Consider the following 17273-nt stretch of genomic DNA (forward strand, 5'->3'; position numbering starts at 1 on the left):
CCAGAAATAGCTTATTGCCTTCCAAGTCTAAAACCACCAAGTACCCCTAAAACCAAATCAACACTTTCAAAACCAGCCTAGTACAAGAGCTTTCAATTGTTAGCTTTTTTCCAGAACCCTCTCACTTTGATCAAAGAGCTAAGATTTGATCAATATTAGAGGGAATTCACCCAAAAAAACCTAGAAAACCCCTATAAATACCCCTGGAAATCAGAGGAGAAAAAAATATAAAAAAAAAAGGAAAAACAAGGAGAAATACTCTGTTAATATACCATATTGTGAAGGTTTAAAAGCCTAACATAGAAGGTCTAACAAACTTTGAAAAGAAAGAGAATGAAATGGGAAGAAGGAAGGAAAAGAGAAGAAAAAATAGCAGTCTATAGTCAGCAAGCTTGGAGAAGGTATAACCATGTAAAAACTCATTGGTGGAGTCTATGTGGCCTGCCTATTCATGCTTTCTTAATATTTAAACCTTTTTTGATTTTTTTCAGCTTGTATTAGTATTATGATGTTTTCTAGTTTTGTTTTTATTAATACATAAAAATATTTTTTTATTATTTAAATCTTATTTGGAGTTGATATTGACGTTACTGAGTGTCAAGACAATATGTTTGTGACTGATTTTGATAAAATATTGTATTTTTGGATCTGCCAAAAGGTGACAGTGGGTGTTTGATGCCTTTTCTATTTTGTAAGGTGGCAGTGGATGTTTGATACCTTTTCTATTTTATTAGTGTATGTTCCTGGCTCCTGAACATGGTTTGAGTTCTAAGTGTTCAAGAGTTAGTTGAGAATCAAATTTTAATGTTTTTGTTGGCTGTCATTAGGGCTCCAGTTATGAAGTTGAAACTTCATAAATGTTATTGATGATTTGATGTTATTTATTAGTTTTTTGAATTCAACTATGCTTGATATTGGTAAAGTGGTTTGTGAGGACCAAAAGTAGTGTATTTAGAGGCCTAGAAGGCTAAATTTAAGTTTTGGCATTAGTTCTTCAATTTCTGGAAATTTTACAAATTCTGGGTTCATGTTCTTCGCATGAACATTGCCTTAACCTCTTGTTTTTTAGCTGATTTGGGTTAATTCTTGGCACAAACATGTTAGCTTGTCATCTTTAGCAAATAATCTAGGGTTAAAACACATCAATAACACATATTCATGCATATAGATTCTAGAGTTCTTTTGATTGCCTAAACAGATTTTGATCAAATCGTGACTTTTGAGTGTTAATCAAAGAAAATGAATGCTTAGTTATTGATCTACACATAATTACACACAAAACCTTTCACTTGATTGCATGAAACTTGTATGGTTTGTGATTTGTGTTTGTTGGGTTTCAGTTTGAACATTCTTCGTGTTCTTGGTGTTTGATCTGTTTTTGTCATAAAATTTTATGTTTTTTTTGTTTTTTTTTGTTTTGATATGTTTTTGCTTTAATTGTTTGTTTTGCTTTAGTTTCTGGTCAAACCATGGTTTTCGGTTCGATTAAAGGTTGAACAAGTGTTTTCAGTTAACCCGATTGGTTTTGTTTTGGGTCAAGTACCAAGGCTTTGTTGGGTTAGTTACTTTTTTTGTTAAGGAATTTTTGGCCTAAAGGTTGTTTGGCAAACATACCATTAGATCTATTTTAACAGTTTTGTTTTGAATAAAAATGGTTTTTTACCAAACAGACCCCAAATAAATTCATAAAAATTATAAAACAAAATTCAAGGACCAATTTAAAATAATTTGTGGGTCTCTCACATAGTTTTCCAGCAATTTTATTTAATATTGGGACTGTAAACTTGCCTTGTAAGATGTTGATCTGGCATTAAAATACCCCACTTTTCATCAAAAATCTCTAAAATTTCTAAAAACAAATTCTCATTTTCAAAAAATAAAAAAATGTATTTTATCTAGTGTGCATTCAGCCAAGTCTCTTATATATATATATGATTTAACATTTTTTAAATAAAAATAAAAATTCAAAAAATACATTTGCATCTATTTTTGGATTTAATAACCAGTTTATTAAATCCATAAAAACTTGGCTAATATTTCACTAACCCCTAAAAATTTTAATTCATGAGAATTAATAGTCAACATTCTTGTATAAATGTTGGAACTACAAGTAAGCTAGCATTTAAATACTAGAAGTTGACTAGAAAATTCTTAGAATTATTTTGGGTATTCACCAATTTTAATTGGGATTATTTTTCACCATAATATATGATATGATTTGTGGAAAACTATTTCGCCTTCCACGATAGGTGAACCCTGTCAGAGCACTTATATGAAATTTTCCCGCAAGAATTTATTTTGGCATACGAGTCCATAATGAATTCGAAATGCCAGATTTATTCATGAAATAAATATTTATTCTAAGCAATAAACGGACCATTGATTAGGAACTCATCAATACATTTAAGTCACATCTAGACCACACAATGCAACATACCTTAGGTAAGATACGTTATGGGTGTTAATACCTTACCTAGCCACAATCAATCTTTTACCCTAAAGTTTTATATAAGATCAATCCACTTGGATCTCCTAGTGACCCTAAACTAAATAACTAGGTGACGACTCCTTGATCTCGACGCCACAATGTCATGCATGTACATGCGACACTTGATATAATATAATGGCGGTAGCTAAGGAGACAGATATCAATATTGATTGATAAAAATTGATGCATATGACAAAGAAAAAAAAAAGGAATGTGTTTTGATACTTAATAATCATGTTGACGGTGACTAAGGAGTTGTGTAGAAGGCTTGTTGGGTAATCTGGATGATGACCAACATAAAGAATAAATGACTTATTCGTTTATATGTAGGACACGTAAGGGGTTAGGTGTAAATTGAATTGTCATTACTAAAGGTGACTTATGGATATGAAGAAATAAAGTGATTTTAAGATTTATATGAATATATCTGAGTTATTAACAATACTGGGTTAATATATGAGTAGAGAATCAAATTTGTGAAATATTAAATAGTAAAATAATGGCATTTTTTACCTTATATGTTATAAATTTTAGAGGTTCATCTTTCTCAACGGGACAACGCTGATTTAGTTTATTATTTACATTTTGTTAAGTATAGAACCTATGTATCTTGAAAAGATTATGACGTTGTAATAACTTTATTATGGGATCTATTAAGTATGGAATGTTATTATTATACTATGTGTGTTAAAATTTTGCTTAAATTCAATTATGCATTTAAATGATATATGGTCTACTAATGAAATGAATGAAATGGAAGTATTATAAGGATTATAGACAAATTGTAAAGAGATTTAAGGGATAAAAAAGAACCGATGGTATGTCTAAGGCATCTGTATGAAATTATTAGAATTTGTTTTGGTGCAGGTAGCAGGAAGAAATTTTGAATAGGGCTTCGTTAAAGGAGACTGTGCTGAAATTTCATTAAAAAAATAAAGGAATTTGAAAGACTGTTAAATTTCAATAAATGTCAAATCAGAGTATTTACGATGATAAATAAAGTTGATTAAAAAATAAATAAATTTACCCTAATTTCAGCTATGACATGAAATACATTGGTTAAATTAATGTTTAAGAGAAAACGAGGGGTTTTACATTAAATTCAAAAAGCTAAAGGGATTATATAAGAAGCAAAAGGAAAATAGATGGATCAGAATGTACTTTTTCACGTGATTTCAAGATTGGCCACGTGGTTTTCTTCTATTTTTTAGTTTGGTTTTCTTTTTAATTGTAATTTCTACTATAATTTTATATTATATCTCATTACATTGGTCTCCAGTAAAGTTTTAAAATTTAATAAAAACCATCAAATTTGTAGAACACATGAAGATAGAAGATTATTAATTCATAAAACACTCAAAATATCTCACAAAAGGATGCAATAAAATAAAAGGTTTGATGAACAAAATGAAGAAAAAGTAGGCATAATTGTAATACACAATGAAAGGTAAGAATATGTTTTGAAGTTTTGGGCCTAGCCCCTGCTTCTAAAATGAATTTTGAATATGGATGTTCATGGATATAGAAGGTCGGGTTTTGACTTATGATTATATTCAACTCAATTTTTGTTGTTTTACAAAATATAAACCTGACCTATTCAATTTTATTTTATTTTTAGCCCAAGTAGGTTGGATATATCAAGTTTAACTAAAAAATTTATAGATATTATAGATATACGCGGGTTAAGCATATTAACTCTTTTATTCATCGACAATCCTAAAAAAATATCTAGATGCAACTGTTGGAACTATATAAGATTGCTAGAATGTATATATTAGGGACAACATAAAAACTATCACAAATTCTACATAAAATCAAAACAAAACAAAAATCATAGTAAAGCATTTTATAAAATAGTTAGGGTGCAATATGATACAAAGACAAACTAGTAGGAAGAGACTATAAAGTGCTTTTGGGTTTATAATTAGACTAAAAAAATAAAAATTCAATCTGGATTCTTGAAATTTTCATTTGTTTTCTAATGGTTCCTTGGTTACCAAATAGAAAAGATTGGAATTGTAAAATTCATTGTCACTTCATCATATTAAACTTCAAAAGAAATAACTATAATTTCTGCAAAAATAAGAAATAGAGAGAAGGGAAAGAGATTAAGAGAATAAAAGGCAATTGTATGTGTAAATGCAAGAAAGGAAAAAAATAGAGAGATAGAAGGAAAAATAGTATTTATACCAAGAACTCGAGGTACATGCATTGGGTTATACAAGTTGGGTTAGGTTGAGCGAGTTTTAAGAATCTCAATCCACACTCGACCCATGACATATATTTATTTAGTTTTTTTACTCATTATTATTTATAATATTTATATTATCTGATTTTGACGAGTTATATTATATCAAATAATACAAATATTATAAATGAACTAGTTTTTCTTTTTAAAACATCACTGGTTTCAAACATGTTTTTCTTATTAACATTAGAGAGATTAGCATTGAAAAAGACTCATTAGAGTTTTCTCCGATTTCTCTTCAATGTAGGAGATCTACTTTTAAAATCGTCTGAAAAGAAAGACTTGTCTTGATATATGGTTCAAAAATTCAACTTACATTGGAATAGAAAAACACGTGCTTTTATTCTTTCTTTTTATATTGGGTTACTTTAGGGATAGTACACAAGTGCTAGGACATGCTATATACTTATTTGGTAATTAAACAAACGCTTGTTATTATTCATGTATTCCACAGTCTGCTGCGTTTAAAACACAAGAAGAAAAAAAACAGCTAGGAGCTGCTTCCTGCATGGCAAAATGTTGAACCGTGCTCTACTGTTCAGTGAACAGTGGAGGCATGCATCCACTGTTCACTGAATAGTAGAGGTATATTTACTGAACAGTGGAGCATGCCTCCACTGTTCACGTGAACAGTTTTTTTTTGAAAAACCGGTGCAGTTAATTGATTTCACTCGTGAACAATAATTTATTTTTTTTTTGTTTTTTTAAAAAAATTAATTTAAGGTAAATTAAATTTACTCGTACTGTAATCTCAATTTTATTCCTGATAATATTTTACCTAATTTTGTAGTTCTTGTCGGATGAATTTTGTACGTAATGGAATAATAAAAAAAATTTATATAAAGTATAATTTATTTCATGATGTAATAGCAATAATTAAATCCACAATATTTAAATGAAAAACCATCAATATTAATATATATTTTTTAAAATTATTTTGCAACCTCAATTTCAAAAACATTCTTAACCAAACACATTAAACTACTTTTTCTTCAACCTCAATTTCAACCACAGTTTTAACCAAATACCTATTTTTTCAAACCAACCTCAACTAAAAGTACTTTTTATAAAACAATTTTTTTCAAACCATAACCACAATAGCTACCGCAATACCAAATACACCTCGTGTTTTGTTCAAAACTAGATATTTTATTTTTAACAAAAATATTTATACAAAAGCTTTTTCTACACATTTTTATAATTTAAGAAATTATAAATGAAGATAAAATATTTTATGCATGCATGCAATTAAATAAATAAATAATATGTTTATTAATAAATGGAAAAAAAAACACAAATGATAAATAAAAACAAAACTAAAAAAATCAAGAAACAGATGTAAATCAAAATATTTAATCTTATAAGATGAGATATTTACCCTATTATGCTTATTAAATTTATTTATTAAAATATTATTGACATGCGATTGTCTATTTTCAAAATGCCCATTAATTTTTTCCAAACAGACTACTTAATTTGACATATGACTGTTTATTGAACAAAGTTCTGATCCAACTTAACTTAAAAGATCAATTTTTTAAATGAAGTCCCATTATTATTATTAATTGATTAACAAATTATACAAGCAATACAATCAACATGCTCTCACGATAACACACTCGACAATATTTATGGGCACAAAATCACAGTGGTCCAAAACAGCGAGAGAGAAAAACCAATGGTTGAAGCAAATTGCACATCATAGGATTGGAGAAAAAGCATGCCCTTACTGGGCATGCGTAGCTCCAAAGTTTATTCGTGCTTGCTCAAACCGAAAAATTAAAACGACAAAGATGATTCGGCCCTTCCTCTTTTCAACTTTCTCCTAAGGGTTTGAGAGAGTAATGAAGCAAAGAGATTAGAATGGCTTCTTCATTGGTCTTTTACTTTCTTTCTTGGTGTTTCGTTAACACCAAGAAATTTTGACATCTCCCTCCAAAGGAATTTTGACCCATCATTTAAAACTTTAATCATGCAGCGTTTAAAGAGAAAAGGGGTTAGAATTTAGAAAGCATTGGATACCGTCATGCCAAACTGTTCGAGTAGACTTGATCTCCTTCTAAATCATGACAGTCGATTTCTTCCTGTCACTCAAAGGTGTTGCTCTCTTGACTTTCTCTCTGTCTTGCATTATTAAGTTATTAACAACAGCATGATGCACTAGCCGAAAAAAAAGAAAGCATTAGCCATGCGGGACACATGAGAGCTTTTGCCGCACACTTCAAATGAATATGCTTCTACTTTCCTTGCACAAACACAACATAAAAAAAAACAGTTCCTATTGATGACACTATCTTCTCCTTATTACCCTTCTTTTTCAGCTTCTCATGTAAATCTAAGTTATATTACTGGTATGAATGTGATCAGTTCAACCCTCCACTGGCAGATTAACTTCCCTCATAACCTTTGCAGCATCCTCGGGGAAAACAGGATTTATGTAGCAACCAGTTCCAATTTCAAACCCCCCGACCCCACTCAACTGAGGTATTATCTGTAAAAACCAGTGAGAATAGAATAATTCTGATTCTTTAACCTGAAGGGGAGAGGTCTGGATCATGAAGTTAAATGGTGGGTTGTTCAGTTGTAGAGACATCTTCCTAAGCATGAGCTTCAGCAATCCACCGAGATCAACCATCTGCAGAATTCCACATAAATCAGGATAAAATGACAATCACGGAAATGAACCCTACCATGTGCGAAGACAATTACAGGAAAGCCTTTATCTAAGGCTCAAAACATCACATAGTTTACAGGTTATACGAACTACATGAGTAAAATTTGCATCTTATACTTCACAGAGAAAAAAGGTGGAGAGAAAACTCTACATGCCTTATTACAGTCCATTGCTTTATCATAATCACTATATTAAGCCTCACCTAGCAAGGTAGCATCCTTAAATACACAACCATCTTATTAATTTACTTTTAGTTATTCCATCATATGGCACCTTACTCCTCCCAAATAAATGTAAAGACTCCTAATTACTTTACAATTGTCTCTGTACCAACATAGTTCTTTTTATTTCTGAAAAGAAAAGAAAAGAAAAGACAACAATATTTTCTTTTGCAAAATTATACCAAATAATTATAAAAAATGAAGAAGATCCAAACACACCTTTCAAACGAACTCATTCGACATATGATTCCTTGCTATTCTTTTCAAATTTTAAGATTTAAGGTAAGGGCTAAACTGGTACAGGACAATAGCTTCCCCAAGCTCAAGCCACAAACATTTAGAAAGGAATTCTGGGTTCAACAAAATCAAGAAATACTACCCTCGTTTTTTGTTGTGATTTCAATATAAAGTAACTAACAAAATAACCTAAGGATCATAAATGTATATCATGGTGTCTTAATGACTATTTTCACACCCTTTTCCTCTTTACAAAGGGATGAAATTAATTATTAAAATTCCAATAATGTCGCTGTCAGACCCAAAAAAAGGGGGGGGGGGGGGGGACAACAATATGTGGTTGTATTTGAAAACCTGTGCAAAATAAAGGATTCAATCTGCAGAACCAATAACTGAAAATTACCTTCTCACAATCAAATTCATGGAAATGAGAGGAGTGAGCCCTGGGAATAATCCATATCTCAAAAGGGAATGTGGCAGCAAAAGGAACAATGGAGATAAAATGAGTCGATTCATCAATCAAAAGTTCTTTTGCTTGAACTTCACATAGACTGCATTTTCCTGTCTTTTCAAAGTACTCATTCATGCCCTCAAATCGAGCAGAAACTGATGAAGGAATAATGGGAAGAGCCAGTATCTGGCTATGTGAATGACTCATCGATGCTCCAGCAGATGCGCCATGGTTCTTGAACACCTTAAAGTGTAAAACAAAGACCATTGTCAGTTCAATTGCATATCAATGCAACAGAGAAACAAGTTCAGATGCAGTTTAACATGACAGGAAAGCAAAGCAGATGAGATTGCACAAAAACACATACATGTGCATGCAAATCTCATGGGTATAACTTTAAATGCAGCCTCCTTTTAGTTATGCAGAAATGAGGACACGAGGCAGAACAGAAAATTTCCATGACAGTGAAACAATCCTAATTACTAGTGAAATACCCCAAAACAATAAGCGCAAACATTTTGAAAATTCTCCAAATCCAACTACAAAAAGCAAAGCTACATGTATTCATTGATTCAAAACTCCCAGGAACATAAATATCCACACACACTTGAACGAAATCCAATTTCATAAATCCACATTAACGAATCAACTAAAATCCCATTGCTGAAAAAGGATAAAATAAAATAAATTATTAACTAAATGAAAAATTAAGAACAAATAAAACATGTTCAAATAAGCTAAAATAAATAAGCTCATATCTTGACAATCATTAACCAATAAAACCAACATGTTGATGACTCATCAATGTTCCAGAAGATGCAACATGGTTCTTGAACACCTTAACAATGAAATCAAGACCGTTTTGGGTTCAGGTTGCTACTGGTGCAAAAGCTAGACAAGTCAAATCAACCTTAATTGAAAGGTAAGCAATACTGTGAGGATGCGCATGCACACAGATTTGATGGGTTCAAAGAAGCCTGAACAATAGAATGATGTATTCCAAATTTTCAGTTACGCAAAAAATTTAAAAAAAATACAAAAAAGAGAGAATTTTGCAGGAAAAATACATCACAACAGCTAATGAATATATGGTGGGCTAGGTTACATGATCATAGACATATTAACAGAACCATTAAACAAAAACACGAACAAGTGAAAGAATACAAGCATGAAAACACACCAAGCTCAACCATCAGACTCGCTATATATTCGTAGAACATGAAGAAAAACTCTGAATTTCCTAAAGGCTAAAGATATAAACCATTGTTTCAAGAGTACAGACTCCAAGCCTGTCTTTCCAAAGCATTGACAATGAAATATAATTTTGCAAAATGAACAAAAATATACCCGCCCGGTACCCATTCAAGGAGCAATAGAATCACAAGTTCACAAAACATTGTGTGTCATCTAGGCTAAATCATCATCATCATCATTCAAAGCCTAAAAAAAAATTCATCTTTAAGCTAATATCAACAGTACATTATTAAAAAAAAAAAACAGCTTAATTTGTTTTGCTACAAATTCAAGATTCAAGAAGAAAAAACCATTACCAAAAATACAGAAAAAACTGAAGAATCTACTCGTACTTGAACAAATGGCCCAGAAGAAATCTATATTTATGAATTAAATAAAAAACCCATGAAAAAAAAAACACACAAATTCACTAAAAAGAAAAGTACAACAAAAAAAAAGAGCAAACCTGCACGTATTTAATGGATTCAACAGTAGCAATCTGCTGAATCCTCTTCTTATAAGCAAGCAAAACTTGGCCAATATCTCTCGCCTCCATATCACACAGATGGACCGAATGAACCGGGTTCTCTATCACCACATCGTGAAACCCAAAACCACCCATTGCCAGACCCGGAACACCCATATCCTGCTTTTCATCACACGGGCCCTCGAGATTCCTGTTCAGGGCGGGGTAGAGATTCTCAATGACCCGGAGTTTCCAATTCGGGTCGGACGGGACCCGGAAGATTTCGGGTGCGCACTCGTGCTCGTTGCCGATGCAGAAAGGGCATGAGGAGTTGTCGTTGGGGTTAGAGTTTTGAGGGGATTTGGATTTGAGATCAGTGGGTCTTTTGGCACGGGCGGGTGAGAAAATGACCCATCGGTTTGTTACCGGGTCGTGCCTGAGCTCGGGCCTCCGACCCGTATTTTGACCTTGAGATGACATTTCTTTCCGGGTGCTTGTTTAGAAACGTCTGGTGCTTTGGTTTTCATGGGAGAGTGGTAAACCACCTATGTGTCGCGTGAAATTCACTTTCATCCTCGTTCTTTTAATTTTATCACTTTGAATCATTTGTGTTGATGGACACTTGGACAGCTTTTTAAAAAAAACCTAAGAAAACAAAACTGTCCTTTTTTATTTGTTCCATTTTTTCTTCTTATTGAATTTGTGTTTTAAAAAAATCAAAAAATAAATAAATGATTGAAGACTACGGTGTTGTAGGGTATTTATCGCTTGAAAATATTTCAAAATGATTTTTTTATTTTTTTATTTTTAATATCAACATCTTAAAATAATAAAAATATATAATAAAAAAAAATATTTTAATATTTTTTCAAGTGAAACGTATTTTTAAAACACATCAAAGAATAAAAATAAATAAATACTGTAGGGATTTAAAAATTAAAATAAAATAAGAGAAATAGTTGCGCTTGTAATATTAAGTGGGGAATTAGGTTTTGTTCTTATAATAAGGGTGTGTTTACGATTGTAATAGTAATTGCAGATTAAAGTATTTTTCGTTTAAAAATTTATCACAATAAATTTTTTTTACTTTTTAAAAATTATTTTTGATATCAATACATTAAAATTATTTAAAAATAAAAAAAAAATTAAGAAAACACGGTAAGAATAAACCCTAAAAAAATTATCCATCACAAGTATGATGAACAAAGTAGTTAATAGATAATTTTGTCTTTTTTAATACATAAAAAACTCAAAAAACTTTGGGATAATAATTAGATTATTCAGTGTGCCATTAACACCTCAAAAGAAAAAAATATCAAAGGTTTTAAAATTTTAAACAATTTTTTCTACGAGTAATGGTCTTATTTTAATATCAGTGTTGTTGAGTTTTTATCTATATATATATATATATATATAAATATCTTTATGCTGCTTTTTTCCTTTTTTTTTTTTTAATTGATGATGACAGTTTGAATATAAGAACTTTTTATTCATGTGTGGGCTTCGAATAGCCGTGTGTGTGTGTGTGTGTGTGTGTGTGTGTGTGTGGAAAAGAGAGAGAAGAAAACAAGAACAGAAAGTCTCATTAAGAGTTTAAATATTTCTTCTTTTTTTTCGTGGACTTGCATAAGGCTTTTGAGTCAATTCCTATGCTAATGCGTCTCCTCTTTTCTTTTATTTTTTTTTTCTTAAAAAAAAGAGTGAGAGAGTTTTTCTAAATAATGAGTGTTTCGTTCAAATTGTGAGAAATTACTTAGTTTAATTTATTATTTGATAATATTAAGCATATTTAAAAATTTTAAGAAAATATTTTATTATAAGTTTTTTTAGTCCACCTACTTTCTTTTTTCTTATTATGTAATCTCTTTAGTTTTTGTAATTTTAATTTTGGTTCAAAAATCTATTTTCTTAACATTTCAGTTATTCTGTTTCAAGAAAAGGCCTTTGAAAAGAACAAATGAGAGAGAAAGTTAGTGAATGAACACTTTTCAGCGACTAAACTCGTCATATTTATTGTTAAATGGTCTATTTTATTTATGTAATTAAATAAAAATTATTTAAAAAAAATAAATCAAATGGAGTCTACGACTCGGAACATGGGTTCACTTGGGTTGATGAGCGGATAAGTTTCATAATTTATTTTAGTTTGTTTTCAATGAGGTTATTGAGGTCTCATATAAAAGACCGACATTGGGCTAGTGTTTGATTTTGCAAACTTCTATTTTTTGTATCATATGATGAAATAAAAAATAGTTTCACAAAAGAAAAAACAAAGTTATTAAACCTAAAGGAGGTCATGATTGGTTTTACAAGTTTGACGGGTTGTCTCAATATGTTATTGTCTCATTGTTTTTTTGAAAAAAAAAAACATGTCATTTTGAAGAAAAAAAGTCAAATTATATTTTTATCAGTCATTCGAGTTGTCTCTAAACAAGTCAAGCCATCCAAGTAACATCCAATTGATTTTCCAGTCATGCCACAACTTTTAATAAGATTATACATTTTTATGGTAATATTATTAATTGTTTTATGATGAATTATATATGGATCTAATATGCAGATTTTTTTAAAAAAAATTGCTTTGGAATATTGAGTGAGAATAAAACATTTATTTTGTTGTTCTTTTATTACTTATTTTATATAATTTTTTTCAAATTCATTTTTTTTTAAATAGCTTTCATATGCTCGCGTTAAAAACACAGAGGCATGATATTTTTTTAATCTATGATAAATTTCTATTTTTAAAACTTTATTATTTTTATATAAAGCTATGTTGTAAACATGTATTTGTAGAAATTAAGATCAATATTATGAAATAAAATTTTAGTTTATAATTAAAAAAATCAAAATAGTAAGGATCAAAATTAAAAAAAAATAACCTTTTTTTTTATTTTTACTGTTAAAAAGGTGTGAAAAACTTTAGTTTGGTCCTTGTTGTTTTATTTTTTGCATATTTAGTTAATATTATTTTAAGATTTTACATTTTGATGCTAAACTTTATCTTTTCATGTTCTAGTCCCTAACTATGAGAGACAAGAGATAAAGTCGTTAGAAAACAGGGAGGAGAGGAAACAATTTGGCCGGCCACAATTTGACCAACCACATTTTTACCATAAAAAATATAAATCTTGGTGTTAATGTATTCGTCTTTGTTTTAGAGAAAACGGTTTAATAGATGTAGTTTTATCATTTAAACATACTGGGAAAAAAAATTAAGCCCTGTGAGTATTTTTTTATAAATACGACTTTATTTGTTTTGTTTTTAAAGTAATTATAGGGTGTTTTAGGGTCAATGAGTTTATTAAGATTTATGCGATGTATTGTAGGTTTTTTTTTTCTCTCTCTATCAAAGCATGTTGAAATATGGAGTTTTAGGCATAAAAAATTTAGACCCTGACATTCAAGGTGTTCAAGGTGGCGGGAAACAAACAGGTAGATTACATGTCATTTGTCCAATCAAAAGATATTTTATTTATTGTATTTTGAAACAAATAGGTAAATAATGTGTCATTCACCTATATATTTTTTTAAAAATAGAGATAAATAAGCATGCGTGCTTGGTTTCTAGACCCGGGTATGCCTGATATTTTTTCTTTTAGATCAAATGTGCTTCCCTAGCAACATTAAAAGTATTTTTTTAAAAGGGAATCTTAGCCTATTACTTTTTTTTTTCTTTTACTTATTTTTCCTTTTTAATTTTAATAAGATTATATATTTTTATGGTAATGTTATCAATTGTTTCATGACTAATTATATATGAATGTAATATGCATATTTTTATAAAAAAATAAATTTGCATAGGAATATGTAGTGAGAATAAAACATCTAGTTTGCTGTTTTTTTATTAATAATATTTTATTTTAAAAAACTTTATTTTTTATTTAAAAAAAAAGCCATGCTGTAAAAGGTGGATGGTGATAGCTTTAATTATTATAAACATGGCCTGGTTTTCAAAGGGTATTGGCGAGACGACTCCTCATCCCACCTCCGTGTCACGCTGTTCTCCTACCGACTCGTGTTTCTGGTTGAAAATTAGCCACTTATTTATTTATTTATTTATTTATTTATTAAGCGTAAAGAACCATGTAAATTTAGGGGAGAAGTGGATGAATTCCCCACCTCACAAGTTAAATTGCTGTTCATGTATCAGATTAGGTTAAAAATTTATATTCAGTAATTTTGACCGACCGAGGGATGGAAAATGGAAGGTGGTTAATTACCAAGAGAAAAATAATGTCTTTTTTGACTTTTCCCCCACCAATGCTTGGATATTTTTTCGTTGATGAATGAAATTATATTTAATTGTATGATTGGTATTACGATGAAAGGGATTTTTAAAATTATTTTTTAATTAAAAAATATTATTTAATAAAAAAACAAAAATAATCAGAATGCCATACGACAGCTTAATGATATTAGTGGAGAAGGAGGTGGTGGAGCCATTTAGAATTGCAATTTATTATATATTTGCCCTTATAAATGTAATTTTAAGTATATATATAAAATCAAACTTTTGCAAAAACATCCCTTTTACGCTTTAATTGGCAACCACAATTATAATTGATAAAAAATATTAATTTAAGTTGAGAAAAAAAAAATTTTAATTTTTTCAAAAACATTTTTGATACGCAAAAATAAACAGGGTTTTCATGGAATATAAATTAAAGATAGACATATATACTTATAAAATAGATAGATAAATTCAAGTAAAAAAAAATCCGTGAAGTGGTCTAGACATTTTAAATATGAAGTGATGAAAATAATAAAAAAAAAAAATTTAATAATAAAAAAAAGTTTGTTTATTTTTGTATTTTAGAAGTGTTTTTTAAAAAAATCAGGTTATTTTTATTTTTTTAGCTTCAAATTATTTTTTTATATATTTTCAGATTATTTAGATATATTGGTATTAAATATAAATTTTAAAAATAAAAAAATATTATTTTAATACATTAAAAAAATATTTTAAAAAATAATTGAAAAAAAAAAAAAAAAAGGGGAAGCAAAAGGAGTTAGCTATGCTTACCAGAAAGTCCGAAGAACAGCACTAATAACGTGCGATGTGTTTTGACCACTGGTACCCATGCGAATAAAAACAAAACTTCCTTTTTTTCCACCTGTACACCGTATGCATACATCTGTACACCGTATGTATACATCTGTATACACGCATGCATGCATACATGCAGCCCCTTGACCAAACGATGCACAAATGGAGGATACCCCTTGGATATACGTGCAATGCTTGCATACCATGTTCACATTGGCCAGACTCCTGCTCGTGCATATGCAGAGCTCAAGATACAGCAGCATCCCTAGCGGGATCCTATGACCAAGAAATACTGTGACAGATTTTTGCATATTGAATTTATTTATTTTTAGATTAAATTTTGAATTTATCATTTATATTTGTTGGTATAATCATGAAAATCTCTTACTTAAAATATGAATCCTAAAGAGAGCTGACGATAATTTTTTTATATATTTGACATTATGGTGTCGAGTATTTTTTAAAATTTATTTTTGTTTGAAATGTATTAAAATAATTTTTGTTTTTTTATATCAGTATATCAAAATTATCAAAAAATACTAAAAAATATTAAATTTATATTTTTTTCAAGAAAAACACACTTTTAAAAAATACCCAGAAACAACACTTTTAAAAAACACCAGGAAACAAAAACAACCATACTCTGAAGCGGATTCTAAATTTTTATGGTTTATCTAGAAGGATTTTTTTGAATGTCCTAGGAATAAAAAAAAACTTGACTCATTAATTTGTATTTTAATTGGATGAATCACACAACAATTGTTATATATGGCACATTGATTACTGAAAAATAAAAATAATTTTTTTAATTTGTTTGTTGATACCTAAATTGTGAAGCTTTCTTTATAATTAAATTAAAGCATCATTTAATGTCGTGTAAAAATGAGAGGTGGGAGGTAATCTCTAAATTCCCGACGAGCTATATTTTTTTTAAACCATTGACGTGGTATATTATATCCATAACATCCAAACACATGTAACTATTTCTTAACACATTTATATATAAAAATAAAACTATTGTAATTAAAATTTTATATGTATTTTATTTACACATGTTCAAAAAAGTTAATGCATTACTTTCCGATGTTGAATAATATGATAAGTTATCGGTTATTATAAAAATTGTTATAATTAATTGTTGATATATAGACACACACGTGTATAAAAATTTAATGTATTACTTTTTATTATTCAAAATATAATAATTTGTTGATTTTTTATGATAAAACTGTAATAGTTAAGCATTAGAACATATATAAAAAAATTAATACATTTTTAATGTCATAAATTTTTAATCCAATGTTTTGTATTATGTAATGTTAACATATTACAAGTAGTGCATTGGTTTTATAAGTAAATCTATATTTTAGGTTCAACACTTTCAACATTTTCCTTTGAACATCACAAAGTTTGTGTCTTTTTTTTTTTTTCCTTTTTTCCTCTTAGAATTATGAAAGTTCAAACACTCGATTTAGAGTGTGGTTACAGTTGTTTTTTAAAGTATTTTTCATTCAAAAATATATTAAAATAATATATATTTTTTTTAAAAAAATTATTTTTGACACCATCACATCAAAATGATCTGAAAACGTCAAAAAATATTAATTTAAAATAAAGAAAAAAAATAAATAAAAAATAATTTTTTTTAAAAGCGTTTTTGAAATGAAAAAAACAAACAGTGTTAGGATTCAAAGCATACCAACTATAAGTAATTAAGGTACAAATTAGTTTTAGCATGACAAGATAGAAGAATGCAATAAACATTAATACATTTATATGTATTAAGCATTTTATAGATAAAACTATTGTAATTAAAAAAAATTATATATTTTTTCTACACGTGTTCAAAAAAATTAATGCATTACTTTCTAATGTGATAAGTTATAAATTCTCATGCAAACCGTTATACAATTAAACATCGACATATATGCATTTATGCACGTGTATAAAAAATTAATGTACTACTCTTTATTATTTTATGATAAAACTTTAATGTTGGTGAGTTATTGATCTTTTATGATAAACTGTAATAGTTAAACACTAATATATATATAGATAATTAGTACATTTATAATGTCATAAACTTTTAATCCAATATTTTGTATTGGACAATGCTAGCATATTACAAATATAACTATTGCATTCAGGGGCGGAGCTAGGTGCAGTTTACAGGGAGGCCAAAATTAATATAATAATATATATTATTAA

General features: G+C 29.0%; 1 protein-coding gene across 1 annotated transcript; it reads right to left on the minus strand.

The window, feature by feature from the left end:
* Positions 1–6763: 6763 nt before the first annotated feature.
* On the minus strand, positions 6764–10571 carry LOC7491037 (ADP-glucose phosphorylase). The gene is made up of 3 exons (XM_002325801.4): positions 10019–10571; positions 8272–8562; positions 6764–7371 (listed from the first exon to the last, which is right to left on the minus strand). Exons 1-3 carry the CDS (start codon positions 10496–10498, stop codon positions 7105–7107), a joined length of 1038 nt encoding a protein of 345 aa, XP_002325837.1. The 5' UTR covers positions 10499–10571; the 3' UTR covers positions 6764–7104.
* Between the last annotated feature and the right edge of the window lie 6702 nt (positions 10572–17273).

Source organism: Populus trichocarpa, chromosome 19 (genome assembly GCF_000002775.5).
Source record: "Populus trichocarpa isolate Nisqually-1 chromosome 19, P.trichocarpa_v4.1, whole genome shotgun sequence".
In the NCBI taxonomy this organism is placed as follows: Eukaryota; Viridiplantae; Streptophyta; class Magnoliopsida; order Malpighiales; family Salicaceae; genus Populus; species Populus trichocarpa.

Excerpts from the sequence above, each read along its gene's own strand:
- LOC7491037 (XM_002325801.4), bottom strand. The coding sequence starts at position 10,498 with ATGTCATCTCAAGGTCAAAATACGGGTCGGAGGCCCGAGCTCAGGCAC. Across the intron at positions 8,563-10,018 it reads AATCCATTAAATACGTGCAG|GTGTTCAAGAACCATGGCGC; the intron begins GTTTGCTCTTTT and ends TTACACTTTAAG. Across the intron at positions 7,372-8,271 it reads ATGAATTTGATTGTGAGAAG|ATGGTTGATCTCGGTGGATT; the intron begins GTAATTTTCAGT and ends GGAATTCTGCAG.